The sequence below is a fragment of the Carcharodon carcharias genome, chromosome 7, assembly GCF_017639515.1.
Source record: "Carcharodon carcharias isolate sCarCar2 chromosome 7, sCarCar2.pri, whole genome shotgun sequence".
In the NCBI taxonomy this organism is placed as follows: Eukaryota; Metazoa; Chordata; class Chondrichthyes; order Lamniformes; family Lamnidae; genus Carcharodon; species Carcharodon carcharias.
Window position 1 is genome coordinate 142,055,536 of NC_054473.1, and position 17,885 is coordinate 142,073,420.

Consider the following 17,885-nt stretch of genomic DNA (forward strand, 5'->3'; position numbering starts at 1 on the left):
AGGCCATTCAGCCCATCAAGCCTGCTCCACCATCCAATAAGAATATGGTTGATCGGATTGTGGCCTCAACTTCACTTTACTTCCTAACCCTATAAACCTTAACTCCCTTGTCAATCAAAAATCTGTCTAACTCAGACTTCAACCTATTCAATGACCCACTTTTCACTGTTCTTCGTAAAAGAGAATTCCGAAGTCTTGCAGCCTTCTGAAAGAAGAAATTTCTCAACTCCATCTTAAATGGGAGACCCCTTAATTATAGTTCTAGATGCCTTTATGAGAGGAAACAACCTCTTAGCATCTACCCTGTCAAGCCCCCTCATATATGTTCTATAAGATCACCTCATTCTTCTAAACTCCAGTGAGCATAGTCCAACCTGCTCAACCCTTCATAAGACACCCCCTTCATCCCAGGAATCAACCTAGTGAACCTGCTCTAAACTGCCCATGCAAATATATAACACAAAACAAAAACAGAATTATCTGGAAAAACTCAGCAGGTCTGGCAGCATTGGCGGAGAAGAAAAGAGTTGATATTTCGAGTCCTCATGACCCTTCAACAGAAGTGATTTTCAATGCTGCCAGACCTGCTGAGTTTTTCCAGATAATTCTGTTTTTGTTTTGTGTTATATATTTGCATGGGCAGTTTAAAGCAGGTTCACTAGGTTGATGGCCCCTTGAGCCTGCTCCACCATTCAATAAGATCATGGCTGATCTGATTGAGGCCTCACTTACACATTCTGCCTACTCCCGATAGTCTTTGACTTCCTTGTTAGTCAAGAATCTATCTACCTCTGCCTTAAAAATTTTTCAATGATCCTGCCTCCACCACTATCCAAGAGAAGAGGGCTCCAAAGATTCACGACCTTCTGAGAGGAAAAATTTCTTCCACTTTCCATCTTAAATGTGAGACCCCTATGTCCCCTAATCCCTGTCATGCCCCCCATGCTCTTATATGTTTCAATAAGATCACCTCTCATTCTTCTAAGCTCCAATGGATACAGGTCCAGCTTGTCCAACCTTTTCTCATTAGATAACCCTCCCATCCCATGTATCAGTCATGTGAATCTTCTCTGAACTGATTCTAACGCATTTATATCCTTTCTTAAATAAGGAGACCAAAACTATAAACAGTACTCCAGATATGGTCTCATCCACACCCTGTACAAATGTAGAAAAACATCCCTACTTTTATATTCCATTCCCCTTGCAATAAGCACCAACATTCCATTTGCCTTCCTGAACACTTGCTATACCCACACACTAACCTTTTGTGATTCTTCCATCAGGACACCCAAATCCTCCTGTGCCACGAGGTTCTGTAATTCCTTTCCATTTGAATAATATGCTGCTTTTCTATTCTTCTTGCCAAATAGGACAAGTTCACATTTTCCCAATTATACTCCACCTGCCAAATTTTTGCACCTTCACTTAACCTATCTATATCCCTTTGCAGACTCCTTATGTGCTCTTCACAATTTACTTTCCTACATATCTTTGTGCCATCAGCAAATTTAGCAGCCAAATATTCAGACCCTTCATTCAAGTCATTGATACAAGCTGTAAATAGTTGAGGCGCCAGCATCGATCCCTGTGGCACTCCACTAGTCACATTTTGTCAACCTGAAAATGACCAATTTACGCCTACTGTTTCCTGTTAACTAACCAATCCTCTATCCATGCTACTATCCCCTACTCCGTGAACTCTTACTTTGCCTAGTAACCTTTGATGTGGCACACTGTCAAAAGCCTTCTGGAAATCTAAGTATAGCAGATCCACAGATTCCCCTTCATCCATGCTGCTTGTTATTTCCTCAAAGAACTCAAATAAATTAGTGAACCATGTTTTCCCTTTCACAAAACCATGCTGGCTCTGCCTGATTGCACTGAGATTTTCTAAGTGTCCCACACTTAACCTCCTCAAATACAGATTCCAGCAATTTCCATATGATGTTAAACTAACTGGTCTGTAGCTTCCTGCTTTCTGTCTCACTCAATTCTTTAATAGAGGAGTCACATTTACTATTTTCCAATCTGATGGGAACCTGATCTGATTTAAATATTCTGCTTTTCTATTCTTCTTACCAAAGTGGACCACCTCAGATTTTCCTACATTATACTCTATCTGCCAAATTTTTGCCCACTCATTTAACCTATATCCCTTTGCTGATTCCTTGATGTGCTTTTCACAACTTACTTTCCTACCTAACTTTGATTCATCAGCAAATCTGGCTCCCATACATTTGGTCCCTTCACCATTAGAATCATAAATATTTGAGGCCCCAGCACTCTTCCTTGCTACACTAGTAACACTTTGCTGACTTGAAAATGATCCATTTATCCCAAATCCTTTTCTGCTAGCCAATTCTCTATCGATGCTAATATATCACCACCATTGCCCCTCATCGCTCCCAACACCATGAGCTCTTGTCATGTGCAGTAACCTTTTATGCGGCACCTTACTGAATGACTTTTGGAAATCCAAATACGCTACATCTACTGGTTCCCCTTTATCCACCCTGTTTCTCACATCCTCAAAGAACTGTAATAAATTTGTCATACCTAATTTCCCATTCACAAAACCACAACACTACTCTTTAACCAACTATTTAAGACATCGAGTTATCTGTGTGGAGCCTGGTCTTGAATAGGAAAATATCTGTAGAATCCAAAAAAGTTAGAAGAACAGAAACAGCCCATCTAACCCATCAAATTTGTGTCACTTTTGTTATACAAACTATGGCCCTCGACTACTACTCTTATATAACAGGAAAAGCTTTTTGTCTATCCATTTCATGGTTGCCTGAGATGCCGAGTGGAGGAATTAAGTGAATCAGCAAAAGATCTTAGTGGGCATTGGATTGATGTGATGTGTTCCAAGGTCTGGGACTCACGGCTTCAATTATAATTTATTTGTCTCTTATCTTCCACTTTTGGATCAGGTGGCCACATCATCCATGCCCTATGCTCATTGGGTTGAGCGCTATCCAATATCTTTGAAGGAGGTTGAAGCCAGGACCTCTACTGTTGGGTCAGTTATGAGTTATTGTTTTTTTATATATATGCTGCATGTGTCCCCTGATGCCCTCCATCTGGGTAGTGGGCTGGTACCAGCTGCTGTTTCCTAGAATGGCCAGCAAGATGGGGAGTTGATGACAATCTACCTGTAGTCTTCCTGTGTGTGCTAGTTCATCGAGAACTTGAATGTCATCATGATAGCCACCGAATGCCTTAAAGTGGCTTCCCAATCTGAAAAGCTTGAAAGCATCGAGTGTGTCAACCAAGGACCAACCAACAAATAAAAGTGGTCCAGCACTCTGCATTTATCAACTCAACATTGAAGATCTATCAAGGCCAAAATGTGAGATCTTGTGAAGAGAATTAAGGAATAAAATTAAATAAATGCTGAATATCCCTCTTTCCATATTTAAAAATTAAAATGCTAATTTGTTTGAGCAGGGTTAACACTGCCACTAAGAAAGGTGGCAGTGTTAAGAAAGAGGAATTTCAGAAAAATGTATTAAGCATTGTCCAATGGTTATACTGAATGACTGTTTGGGTACCCATATACAATCACACAGCCTATAAACACTAAATTGCAAAAGCTGACACACCTTTCTCTTCTGAAGTAAATCCTGAAGCTGCCTCGACCTTTTCAAGAATTCTTCGAAGTTTCATTATTTTGGTAGCACAAACATACCCATGACTAGAAGAGGAAAAAGGAATATTTTTTCTGTACCAATTAAACAAAATACAGCCTCAATAGAAACAAAATGAAGCAGTTTTGTTCAATTAATTTAAACATACGTAACTGCACATAGACAATTTTCAGCAATGGAGGAATGCATTTTACAACTGATTAAAAAAATCTTTTAATAGTCGCCACAAACCAGAGGCCCAATTTTTAAACTCCGTGTAAATAAATGGATTTTGAGCGAGTTAAAATCTTACTGACACTCCAATTTCTAGATAGGTACACCTGATCAATAAAACATTCTCAAGTTAACAATGTCTAAAAATTTGCATTTGATTCCACATCAATTCAGGATGTGGCTTTTTCCAATCCGCTAATTCCGTTTTAGCCTTCAATAATATCTGATTTGCAAAATAGTTAAATTGCTATAAATATGGGTTTAAATCATGAATTACAGGAAAATACACTATACTTACTTTCGCAAAGGATTGACTATTTCTGTTCTTAACAAATCTTGGGTTTCAGTATAAAATTTAACATCATCTTTTTCTTTAGGTCTAAGCAATACAGTGTCCAACACCGAGCTAAAAGCAAACATACTGTGGAGAAAATATTAAATTATTAAAGATAAAAATGTACTCTTTCTTAATATTAGAAATAGAATATATTAGGATCCAACTAGAGAACAGTCAATCTTGATCTAGTGTTACACAATAAGAAAGTTAAGTGATAACCTTGAAGTAAAGGAGGCTTTCGAGTAAAGAGCATAATATGATGAATTTTATCTTTAGATTGAAAGTGATTTAGTTGTCAGAAACTAGAGTCTTAAACCTATATAGGTATGAAGGGAGAGTTGAGCAAGGTAAATTGGGAAACATAGATAATGGTAGATATGCCATGATAAGAATTTAAAATACTCATTCACAATTTGCAACAAATATGCTTTCCCTGAAGGAATAAAAACTCAGGGAGAAAAGTGTCCAAGAGAAAGTGGCTAAGAGAAGTTAAAGATAGTATTAGGTTGAAGGAGAGAGTTATAATATTGCCAAAATGAGCAGTAAGCATGAGAAATGCTGAATTCTAAAATGCTCCCAAAGGATAACCAAGAAGTCTAGAAAGAAAAAAAAGTGAACGAGAGTAAATGAGCAAGAGACATAAAAATATAGAAGCTTTTACAATGTAGGTATGTAAAAAGGGAGATTAGAAAAAGTAAATGTGAGTCCTTTACCACCAGAAATAGGAGAAATTCAAATGGGGAATAAAAAAAATGGCAAAAACATTAAACCTTGTATCTGACTTCACAGTAGATGACAAAAAAAAAATCTGCAAATAGTGGGGAACCAAGGGATCTAGTGAAAATTAGGAACTTAGGTATATTATTAATAAAGAAATAGTGTTGGAGAAATTAATGGGACATAAAGTGACAAATCCACTGAATCCAATGGTCTGCAGCCTAGGGTTTTAAAAGAGGTAGCTATAGATATAGTGGATGCATTGGTCTTGATTTCCAGAATTCTCTGGATTCCAGAACAATTCCCATTGATTGGGGAAAGCAAATATAACCCTATTATTCAAGAAAGGAGAAAGAGAAAACAGGGAACTAGAGGCTAGTTAGCCCAACATCAGTAGTAGGGAAAATGCTAGAATCCATTATTATGGATGTGGTAATTGGGCACTTGGAAAAATCATAATATGAACCAGCAAAGTTAACACAGATTAATTAAAGGGAAATTGTGTCTGACAAATCTGTTCAAATTTTTTTTGATGGTGGGAAAGTGGGGGGGGAAATCAGTGGATGTTTTGTATTTGGTGCCACAAAAGAGTTAGTACACAAAACTAAGGCTCATAGGATCTTGGGTAACCTATCAGCACAGACTGAGGATTTGTTAACAGAAAGATAACAGCTTAGGAATAAATGGGTCATTTTTCGGTTGACAGGCAGTGTCTATCAGGATACTCCAAGGATCAGTACTCAACCCTCAGTCATACAATCTATGTCAATGGCTTAAATGAAGATACTGAGACTAATATATCCAAGTTTACTAAGTAAGAAAGCAAGCTGTGAGGAGGTCACATAGGTTACAAAGGGATATGAACAGGTTAAATAAATGGGAGATAAAATATAACATGGCAAACTGTGAAGCTATCCACTTTGGAAGAAGAAATAGAAAAGCAGTATTTTTTTTGAAAATGTTGAGACAGGGGAACGTTGGCAATGGGACCTTGGTCCCCTTGTACATGAATCACAGAAAATGAAAATGCAGGTACAGAAAGCAATTAGGAAACAAATAACAAAGGGATATTACAAAGGGATTGGAGTGCAAGAGTGAGGTTGTCTTACTGCAATTGTAAAAGTGCCTTGGTGAGATTTAGCATACTCTACACGTTTTTGATCTTCTTACACAAGGAAGGGTATACTTGCCTTGGAAGGCAAGCTTCAGTAGACCGATTCCGGAGACAAGAGGATTGTCCTACGAGGAAAGTTTGAGTATACTAGGCCAAATTCTCTAGAATCTATAAGAATGAGAGGTGATCTAATTGAAGAAAATAAAATTCTGAAGCAGCTCATTTGGATAGATGCACTGGGATGATATTTTCCCCGGTTGGGGAATTGAGAACTAGGGGCCAATTTCAGAATAAGGGGTCAGCATTTAGTGCTGAAATGACTAGAACTTTCTTCACTCAATGTTGAGAATTTTCACCTATTGGAGCATAATTCGGACTGAGATCAGTGGATATTTGGGAATTAAAGGATACAAGGATGGTGCAGAAGGGGGCTTTGAGGTAGATCAGCCATGATTGTATTGAACGGTGGAGCAGGTCGAAAGGCTGAATGGTCTAAACCCTGCTATTTCTCTTTTTTTATCTTCTTACACAGCTCTATCTTTTTTCAACTCTAGGGCCAGGATTTTCTAGCCCCATGGTAGGACCCAATGCTGGGGATGTGGTGGCCCAGCCAAAGTCCACTGACTTTTGGCGGGACCAGATGACCCTGGCAGCAAGTGGGGCTGGAAAATCCCACCCACAGCATCATTATTAGCAAGGATTATCCATTCCCACATCAGCCATGTAACGTACAATAATTTCTGCCCCCTTCCCTACCCACCACATGGACCTCACGAGCTAAATTTATCCTTTCAGTCCTGAGATTGGAGCAGAGAGGTTGGAATAAAGTGTGGTGACAGTAAAGTACTGAAACCCCATATTTGACCATACAGTCTCAGGATCAGAAATTAGGGGACCTTACAACGTGGTTGATGCTTAACCACCCTCTGAAAAAGGCCGAGCAAGACACTTAGTTATATTCATAAGACAGTTTATCAGCGCCATGCCAAGAGCAATTAGGGATGAATAATAAATATTGGCCCAGCCAGCAGTGCCCACATCCTGTGAATAAATAAAAAATACAGGTCAAGCTCCCAACTGTCACAGAACACTAAGATTGCTACACACATACTTACCAGAACAAAGTGGAGTCTAAATAACAGGAATTGTAATGCCCTTGAATGCCCTTTTTCTTCCCAACCATTATAGAAAGGCCTTCTTTCTCCATCTTGGGAGGTGTGTTTTCTTTAACCACTTCACTTAGGTATCCTCCAAATGCTAAAACAAAAGCAAACTGTCATCAATTTCTTCATGCTCCATCTATTAACTAAGAAATACAAAGCATGAACCTGTTGATTTTGAAAAAACATTGCAGAACATGGTTACTCATGATGGCCCAAATTTTGCATTTGTAATGGCGGTGAAACTCTTAGTGCTCACTGTTATCACTCAGTAAAACAGACTGCAACTTCTCACATCCTCATATGCATAATTAAACACAGAAATCCAGAAGTAGCTGTTGGTAATTCCCCACTCCTCTAGAGAATGTTGACATCCTCACAGATAGAAATCTTCAGAAATCACTGAATTGACATAGACCTCCACTTTTTATATGCTATTCTCAAAATTCCTTGGGGGCGGGGAGGGGAAATACAGTAAGCTTTGTTGACCGAGGTGCAGTGGTTTTTTTTTAAAAAGAGTGTACTAAGTCAGAATTACTACTGTGCAACCTCTCTGGACCATAGAAACTAATTTTATATTTGTGGAAAGTCAAACTTCTCCAAATTCTATAGCTCTTTGCGTTTTTTTTTAAGGTTTATGACATTTCAACTTCTACCTGCAATCCCATGTATATGTCCCAATCTGTATTTCACGTTCTGTAAAATTATTACAAGTGAATGATAAAGCCTTTTGTTCGTGCCTTCCTAGTAGTCTGTGAGAATTGGCTTGCTTGATGACATCACTGTCACTGATGCTAATTGAAATTAATATTGGGGATGTGAAAATCCACACCACAAAGACTGTTAGACCTTTGTGGACAAGTTTCTTTGAAGTCAATGGAGAGTATGTCATTTTGCTGCTGACAGCAAAATCCAGACCATGAAATGGTGGTAATTATACCATAAAAAGAGTATGTTACCTGATCACAATGAACAATGTGCATTCAAAAATTCAACCAATGAATACAATTTGGCCTAATTCTGCAAAAAGTGGTATTTGTTCTCATTAGGATTAAAAATCACATCAACAATTTAGAGATCAATTTTTAAAAATTCTTTAAAAAAATTAAAGTGAAAGACTTTTACTGGCATATCAAGATCAAACCTAGATACAACAGGTTACTTTTCTTTTATATTAAAATCTTTGGTAACAAGGCTGCAGTGTGATATATTAAGAGTTACAAATTGTAGGAGAGAACGAAACTCAGGAATAGACAAAACCAAATTTAGGTTTTAAAGGCCTGCAGACTGGAAACAAGAAAAGGCTGAAGGAGATATGAACTCTCATCATTTTGAGACCTTGACAAGGAAGTGTTGGAATCTGGAACAGGGCAATGAATTTGTTTCTGAAGGCAGCTGGATGGTGGTACATGCAGAAGAATATCACCATATTGAAGAGTCTTCTTACAAAGTTACAGAAAAATCCACACAGGGAGTTTCTATTTGCCTGATGCCAAATGTGCACCCTACTCTTCCTGACCTGACTTATCCAAGTTCAGACAGCTTAGTTTCAGATCAACAAGAACAAAAGTTTATGGACCCCAAGTGTGTTCAGAAGCACTGTTGTAAACTACAGTTTGCCAGCATAGTAAGCTTCCCACTTGTCTAGCCAGTACTACCTTACCCCTTTAAGACATTTGCTTGCAGGGTTATTTGAACTGAGAGTGGTAAGAATTCCAACCTCCATGCCCCGGGACAGGACTATCCCTTCAAGTTTTACTGATTAATAAAGCTGGCTGAACAACCACCAAGTGTGTCCTGAAATGCTACAGACTTCCCTGGCTGAAGTATCAGAATAGAAGTGAGTTGACTCGGATCTGAATTTCTATCAACAGAGAAGTCATCTCAAAACCACCACAAACTGAAAAAAGAGTCCACTCAAAAGATGAGACTTATTAGTTGGTAATCAGAAAGTTGACAAACACTGGTATGAGCCCCAAGTGTACAGAAAATACAAAGGTGTGCTGAGGACCTCTATGACCTAGAAGGACAAGGGCAGCAGATGCATGGGAACACCAGCACCTTCAAGTTCCCCTCCAAGCGAGTGCAGCATCAAGAAGTGCTAGCAAAACTGGAGTCAATGGAAATCAGGGGGAAAACTCTGCTGGTTGGAGTAATACCTAGCAAAAAGAAAGATGATTGTGGCTGTTGGAGGTCAGTCGTCTCAGCTCCAGGACATCACTGCAGGAGTTCCTCAGGGTAGGGTCCTCAGCCCAACCATCTTCAGCTGCTTCATCAATGACCTTCCTTCCATCATAAGGTGAGAAGTGGGGATGTTCATTGATGATTGCATAATATTCAGCATCATTTGCGACTCCTCAGGTACTGAAGCAGTCCATGTCCAAATGCAGCAAGACCTGGACAATATCCAGGCTTGGGCTGACAAGTGGCAAGTAACATTCGCACCATACAAGTGCCAGGCCATCTCCAACAAGAGAATCCAATCATCGCCCCTTGATGTTCAATGGCATTACCGTCACTGAATCCCCCACTACCAACATCCTCAGGTTTACCATTGACCAAAAACTGACATGGGCTAGCCATATAAATACTGTGGCTACAAGGGCAGGTCAGAGGTCATGTGACAAGTAACTCACCTCCTGACTCCCCAAAGCCTGTCCATCATCTATACAAGAAGAGTGAAGGATATGCTGGGCCATGAGGTTACAGGAAGTGTTCAAGTATAATTCTGCTGTTTCTGATGGCCCACACTGCCTCATGGATGCTCAATCTGGAGTTGATGTGTCTGTTCGAAATCTATGCCATTTAGCATGGTGGTACTGCCACACAACGCAATGGAGGGCTTCCTCAATGTGAAGTCGAGACTTTGTCTCCAAAAGGACTGTGCAGTGGTCACTCCTATCGATACTGTCATGGACAGATGCATCTGCAGCAGGCAGGTTGGTGAGGGTGTGGTCAAGTATGTTTTTCCCTCTTGTTGGTTCCTCACCACCTGCCGCAGACCCAGTCTAGCAGCTATGTCCTTTAGGAATACCAAGCAATACATTGCAGATCCCCTCTTCAGTTGTGCCATGGCATCAATATCAGTGGTTCTCATCACCATAACCTTGTTGTGTAAGGCAGTGAGTACAGCACACTAAAGCCCTTGCAGAGTATACCAACATCATCGTAATTCTTTCAGATCAAATAATCTGAGGACATCCCTTACAATGTCATGCATAAATGAGCTCCAGGAGGAGATATGGGAGACTGTAGTTGAATTAATAAATTGTACAATACAAAAAAGGAGAAAAGGAGAAAAGACACAAAGGGTTAACCAGTGGTTTCCAGAAGACAGTTTAATAAAATACATTTACCCATCTTCTCTCCAGTACCTTCATTACTTTAATAGAACTCTGTATGCAAGTAGATTTTGATGCGATTAGGAGTATTTCAAATTGCATGACAAAAAGAACTGATGAATGGAATACTAAGGGCAAGAAATTGACCTTGGTAGTGCTTAGATTTCTGGGTGGTACTAGTGCCCCTGGAGCTGCAAAATGGTGTCCTGAGTTCACGTACACACTTGTGAGATGAATCGCACATTCAGAAGCCAGAAAAATCCAATACCAATCTTATTTAAAGCAATCAACTACTTGCTTATTAGTATCTTCTGGTTACAAGTATTCGGTGCGTTCTATAGTTGTTTCAAACTGGCAAAGTCTACAGGTACTGAAGGACGTTTTGATGACTTCAAGGCTTCGGCACAAACTAGTTGTGTCCAGGCAATTATGCACCAGTAGGCATTCCCCTTGGAATACAGCTCGACTTAGAGAATGAACTGAGGCCATGCATAGCAGAACAAGCTTCAGGAGGGATGGAGGGACAAAAGGAGAGGAAGGAGGTGGAAACTTAGGCGATCCCTTTCAGGCCACGCTATCTGTGAAGAACCCATCCGAGTGCAATACCAGTAACTACAACCCCAATTCCTCGTTCAACAACCACTTTAGCTTTGCTCTGTCATTGGCCATCACAGCATCCATATGGCTACAATTCAAAAATAAAAGCTACCACAAAATCAACACTGCTAACCAAAATTTATAAATGAAATCATGCCACATTACATAAAAGAGTCAACTAATCACCCTTATGCATTCCCTTGATTCCCATTTTCCGTGCGCCTTTTCTTATCCTATTGCTCCTGCAGAGCACTACCCCAGTGGCTGCTGAGTTTGAGCAGAAGAGACAGCAAATGGCCTTGCAGCAGTAGTCTGGGCTAGCTAGCCAAAAGGCAATAGTAAAAGCTATTGACACAGTGGCAGGTTGATAGAGGACAGCAGATTCATGCTCCATGCAGCCACTGTCACTCCCTGAGGGTAGCAGTTTAACAATTCTAATAATCCACTGGAGGACAGACTGCTGTGTGATCTCTGCACACAGTAATTCACAACTTTAATAAGAGCAGTCTGAGCTTCCATGACAGAGTTTTGAGCTTCCAGTGCAGCACTCAGATATTGGGCGGCTTCTGCTTGTGCTGCAACATTGTCACACTTGCAACACAATTGGGTCCCTAAGTATGTTAATGGAGTTGACCACCACTTCCATGCTGGAAAGGATGGGCTTCAAGCCCAGCACAAAGTCCTGTTGCTGCTGGGCTCCATGCTGCTTGACAATGATCACAGGCTTTCTGGCAGGTTTCCCAACGCACCAAGCATTTTGTTGTGCATACCCATCAATGTTGTTCTGTGACCTGCCCCATCGACATCCTCATCTGAGTTCTCTGCGGCAGAACCTGTGTGCAACCTCCTCCTGTAGCAAGCTGGCAGCCAGCACTACCCTTGTCTTTTGCCCTGGCTGCAGCCCATTTGTGTCCTCTGTCTCATTATTTGCCTCTAGTCTATCCTCTAAGACACTTGTAGTGACAATATCTGAGCTGTTGGCAGGTGTATGCTTACATTATCTGTAGAGCTTGTAAATCAGACTGGAGTGTGGAATGAGGAAGAAGTGGGACACGACAAAAGAATTAGGCATGAGGATACCGTCAACTTCTATGGTCTCAGCTCCGCTGCTGGCCAAAGTCACCAATGGCTGTTCCAATATGGCCAGCACTGCCTCCTCCCTAGAGGGTTTGGACATGCAATCATGTCTGTCCAACTCCAGAGTTAGTTTCTGCTCCCTCCAATTGTGCAACCCCTTCTGCTGAAACTCAGAGGGAAGTGTATCATCTGAATGATGTTGCTTCTATGGTTGAATGGTTGGGTGTAACCTGCAAGGTGTAGGTGTGGGGAACAGTGCTAAACGTATGAGGTTAAAGTGAAGTATCTGAATGCTAGCTCAGAGCCCTGGTTAATGAAGGCTGTGGTTGATGAGTGACAAGAGTGTAGTGATTTGAGCAGTGACGGAGGCTAGCGGGGCAGTTGGTGGAATATAGCATTTAAAAACACATTCACTGATCTTGACCACTTGTTTCAAGATCATTTTATTTCTTATGGCACTGCATCCAAGTCCTGAGGGCTAAACTACTACCATTGGTCACCATGGCTATCTGCTCCCACTGCCTTTTGACTGCATCCCTGGAGACCTTCTTTCCATGTGGCATTTCTCCTCCTTTCCATCTCCAAAGTCTCCAGTGCAGTGCCTGACAACCTTGGAGCCTGCCCTCTTCCCTGTTGTATTATTCCTCCCAGGTCAGATTCTTTTCAATCACAGCTCCCAGCATCTGCTCCAGCCATAATGCATTTCCACTTCAAGCAGTGTAGGCCAGCTTTCAGTGGTATAAAAACGGAAAATGCTGGAAAAACTCAGCAGGTCATGGAGCATCTGTGGAGAGAGAAACAGAGTAAACACTAACTCAGAATGACTCTTCTTTGAAACGTTAATTGTTTCTCTCGCTACAGATGCTGCCAGACCTTCTGAGTTTTTCCAGCATTTTCTGTTTTTATTTCAGATTTCCAGCATCTGGAGTATTTTGCTTTTATTTTAGCTTTCAGTGATGATAGTCACTCATTATAGTGGCCCCTTACTGATACGTCCACCTGATGAATAGCATGGTTAATACTGGCCGGACACAGATCATTCAAATGAGTAGGCGGCACAAAGTTGGCATGCTGCCTACATTGCAGACATCAGATGCGGGTTAATTGTGCAACGTGATCCCTACACTTGTTCTCAGGGTCTATCCAATTTAGGCCCCTAATAATCTAGAGAAAACAGTAAAAAAAAAACCATATACCTTGAAACATTTTTTTTTTAAAACAGGGCGAAATATTATTTTAAAAATGCAGTGTTTCCATTTAAAATTATGCTTGAATGCTCTTCTATAAATTGCTATACACACATCAGCTAACAGTTCACATGATTTGTTTATTTGCCCATAAACATTTTGTAAGATCACGTAGACCAAAACTGAAATGTTGCATACACACAACACAAACACCATTTTGGAGAGGTACAAAATTTATATCTGAAAAATGTTCACTGCTTTCATGAATAAATCAAAAATATTGTAGAAATGAAAAGTTCCTCCATAATTGGCTCCAATGGTGCGTGCACACAATTAACTCAGTTTTGTACATTGTAACAGAGATACATAGAAACCAAATACTAGTAAATATTACCTCCAAGTTACACCATCAAACCATCAGGAAAAATCCCATCTCTCCTGAAGGCACCATCTCATGCTATGATAGAATGTCAGGAAGATATAATATTCTCATAATGTTACTGGAATTTATTGTAAAATAGAGCGATGGTAGGATGTGTCTATCTGTGTGTGTGTCTTAATTGAATTAGAGGCAGCTAGTCTGGGTGCTTTGATTTAAGAAGCGAAGTTAGGTTTGAAATGTTAATTAAGTAAATATGGGAAGTTCAGAAATGTAGGTGCGAAGGGAATATTTTGCATTTTTAAATAAACCAGACTAGATTGTTTTCAAAAGTGGAAGTGAATGTGTCACCCAGCCAGATGAAATGTAGAAAGCGTATGTTTATTTTTTTCCCCAAAGACCACTGGTAAAACTTAGTGCTATGAAAGATTTTATCAGAAAGATAAAGTCCAAAGATATAGTGAAACAATGGGAATTTGCATTCCAAGGTGAAAATACATATAAAGGTGCGCAGGCTGTTTGTAAGGGTAGGCATCTAAGATTCAACAAGTGTGAAAAGCCTTCAGCATCTATGCCTCAAACTGCTGCCTTCAGGGACTGAAGTTAATAAAACTCACTTTGCATTTGTTTAGCGTGTTGCTCACTTTGCCTGGATCTTTTAAAATCTGTATGTTTTACTGTTGCCCTAACGAAGGTGTAATGGGGAATCAAGATTAACTAAGGGATTTAAGAATTATTGTAGCAGTAATTTGTAGACATATATTTGTGCTTACAATCTTTTATGTATAAATGTTTAATTTAGTTTTATAAAAAACCTCTCAAGGCTCAGTGGTCTTATTATTACTGAATTCAAAGCTCGCATCGTGAAAATACAAATTGAAAATTAGTTGTGACAGTTGTTTCAAGTTTCCCTCTGGAATTTGAACAGCCCAGCATTTCATATCTATTGTGTCATATCAAATGCCAAAGGGTTAGCAACCCTCAGGTAAACATCGAGGGGAATTTTTTGTGTATGCATGCAAATGTCTGATAATGGCTTATAATAATTTGTTTTTAAACATTATAGTGGGAAAAGACTCCTCTTCAAGTTTCTTCATAATACATAACATAAAGGTCAGTAAAGCAGAAGATTATGGTCTAGTTTCACTTTGGTTTGCAATTTTTCCATAGTTTTCAATCACAAAAACTTATTTCACCATTTTAGTTCATCAACTTTCCACTAAACTGGTATACTGAGGGTAGAAAGAGGAAACATTTATTTTCCATATATCATCTTAGTTAAAAATTTAATCTATGGAAATAACTGATCTACATGGCAAACAGCTCTGTCAAAAATACAAACAATCCAGGAAATCGATCCAAGCAGCAACTACGGGAGGAATGGACTAGATAATATTATAGAAAGGATATTTAAAAAGAAACCTCTATTAGAAATTACATAAACCACACATCAAATGCAAACATAGAGTGGAAAGGATGAATTGTATATGAAATTACCGATTGAATTGCATCTTTCAATTTGATTGGAGTGATGAGGCAATGATACAAATCTTGAATCGGGCCGGCAGCTTTTAAGTTTTACAAATAAAGCCTTCTTCGATGCACACATAAAGTAACGCATTCCCTTGAAAGTACCATCTGTACAACCTGCACTTTCTTCTTCCTGAATAAAAGCAAGAATCTGCAACTAGCATTTAGAAACTAAAAAAAGCAACAAATTTTATATTCTTATAACCATGAGAGGCCATCCTTTATAATTGATGAAATTTTTTACAAACGATCTCTCATTAATTAGGTTTATAACGTTAGGGAACTGTATCAGCCATGGTTCAGTGATTATATGTTCACCCCTCAATCAAAAGGTTGCAAGTTCGGGTCCCACTCCAGGGTCTGGAACACAAAATATGGTTGACACTTAGTGCAGTGCAGTTTGCACTGCGCTCAGATGTGCTGGCTTTCAGCTATGATGTTGAAGAGAGACTCAGTAATAGCTGGAAGTTGCAAGTTAAAAGATCCCATGACCTGAACAGCAGAGGACTTCTCCCCAGTGTCCTGACCAGTATTTATCTCGCAATCAACAAGAACGAACAGATGATCTGGTCAGTGTCACATTGCTGTTTGTGGGATTTTGCTAAGCGTAAATTGGCTACCATGTTTCCCTAGTCTGCTAAAGAACCAACGGCTCAAACTCATTTGTTTAATGGGACTTGTTTATCTGGATGCTTACCTTATTTACAGGAATGATAACAGGCACAGTCCTACACTATGTTTCAATACCCAAAGTCCGCAGAGATTTAGAAATCGTAAATTTCCAATCAAGTCATTGGCTCAGAATAGGGCACACAATATAGAAACAGGAGCCTGTTTATTTTCTAAAGCCATTAACAACCCCTCAACTCCTTAAAGCAAAAATAATAAATCTTGTCCGCTAACAGTGAAAAATATAGGCTTCCCACATCAGAGAAATGAGATGAGAACCATAAACCAGATAAAAATGAAGTAATTCTGGGTAGTCATATGAAATGCAGAAATGAGGAACAGACAAATAATTATTTTTAAAAAAAGTCTAAAGGAAACAGGTGTCAGGGATTTGGATATTAAAGGTGGGTTTCACAGGGTGGTGGTAGGTGCAGGGGTGCCTGCGTGCTGAGGTGAATGCGGAGTTTTAGTTGGGAAACGTGCCCACTTCCACTATGTCTGGCTCACAAACAGTCCTGTAGAGGCACTTATGTGCTCCTCAAAACAGTCTCTGTCACCCTTCAGTTGCCAGGTTTCCTGAGGATGGGAAATTCGGCTGGGTGCTGTTGAACCTGCAAAACAACTTATATCAAAAGTTTGCCATCCTCATTAAAATATTGACAAACTGCCACCAAGAAGCAGGCTGGTTGCCCAGCCCTCATCCCATCTCCACTAAGCCCGGGGTCTGGTTTTAGATATTTAAAATTTAACATTGACTCAATTCCAACCCACCAATTTAGGGGAGTCAATGGCATAGTGGTATTGTCGCTGGACTAGTAATCCAGAGACCCAGGATAATGCTCTGGGGACCCAGGTTTGAATTCAATAAAAATCTGGAATTAAAAGTCTAAGGACAACCATGAAACCATTGTCCATTGTTGCAAAAACCCATCGGGTTCACTAATACCCTTTAGGGAAGGAAATCTGCTGTCCTTACCTGGTCTGGCCTACAGGTGATTCCAGACCCACAGCAATGTGATTGACTCTTAAATGCCCTCCGAAATGGCCTAGCAAGCCACTCAGTTGTATCAAACCACTACAAAGTCTCAATAGGGGAATGAAACCGGACGGACACCTGGCATCGCCCTAGGCACCGGAAATGATGACTACAAGCTCCTCCTTACTAACAGCTGGGGCTAGTGCCAAAATTGGGAGAACTGTCTCAGATTAGTCAAGCAAATGACAGTTATCCTTATGGAATCATACCTCACAGATAATGTCCCAGACACCACTATCACCATCCCTGGGTATGTCCTGTCACACCAGAAGGACAGACCCAGCAGGGGTGGCAGCATAGTGGTATACAGTTGGGAGCGAGTTGCACTGAAAGTCAACATTGACTCCAGACCCCATGACGTCTCATGGAATCAGGTCAAACATGAGCAAGGAAACCATTTGCTGATTACCATACTGCCTTCCTTCAGCTGATGAATCAGTGCTCCTCCATGTTGAATACCACTTGGAGGAAAAACTGCAGGAGGCAAGGACGCAGAATGTACTCTGGGTGGGAGACTTCAATGTCCATTACCAAGAGTGGCTCAGTAGCACCACGACTGATAGAGCTGGCCTAGTCCTAAAGGACATAGCTGCTAGGCTGGGACCACAGTGGGTGGTGAGGGAACCAAGAGGGAAAAACATACTTGACCTCAAACTCACCAACCTGTCTGCTGCAGATACACCTGTCCATGACAGTATTGGTAAGAATGGCCACCACACAGTCCTTGTGGAGGCGAAGTCCTACATTCACATTGAGAAAACCCCCCATTGTGTTCTATGGCACTACCACCACTATGCTAAGCAGCATAGATTTCGAACAAATCTCGCAATTCAAGACTGGGCATCCATGAGGCGCTGTGGGCCATCAGCAGC

General features: G+C 40.3%; 1 protein-coding gene across 1 annotated transcript in view; it reads right to left on the reverse strand.

Moving 5' to 3' along the window:
* Positions 1 to 17,885, reverse strand: part of cylda (cylindromatosis (turban tumor syndrome), a) — a 66,773-nt gene that overhangs the window by 14,859 nt on the left and 34,029 nt on the right. The window contains exons 8-11 of the mRNA XM_041192550.1: positions 15,276 to 15,441; positions 7,153 to 7,294; positions 4,168 to 4,290; positions 3,612 to 3,703 (exon numbers count right to left, since the gene is read on the reverse strand). Coding sequence (XP_041048484.1) covers positions 3,612 to 3,703; positions 4,168 to 4,290; positions 7,153 to 7,294; positions 15,276 to 15,441 — 523 coding nt within the window. The remainder of the gene's footprint in view (positions 1 to 3,611; positions 3,704 to 4,167; positions 4,291 to 7,152; positions 7,295 to 15,275; positions 15,442 to 17,885) is intronic.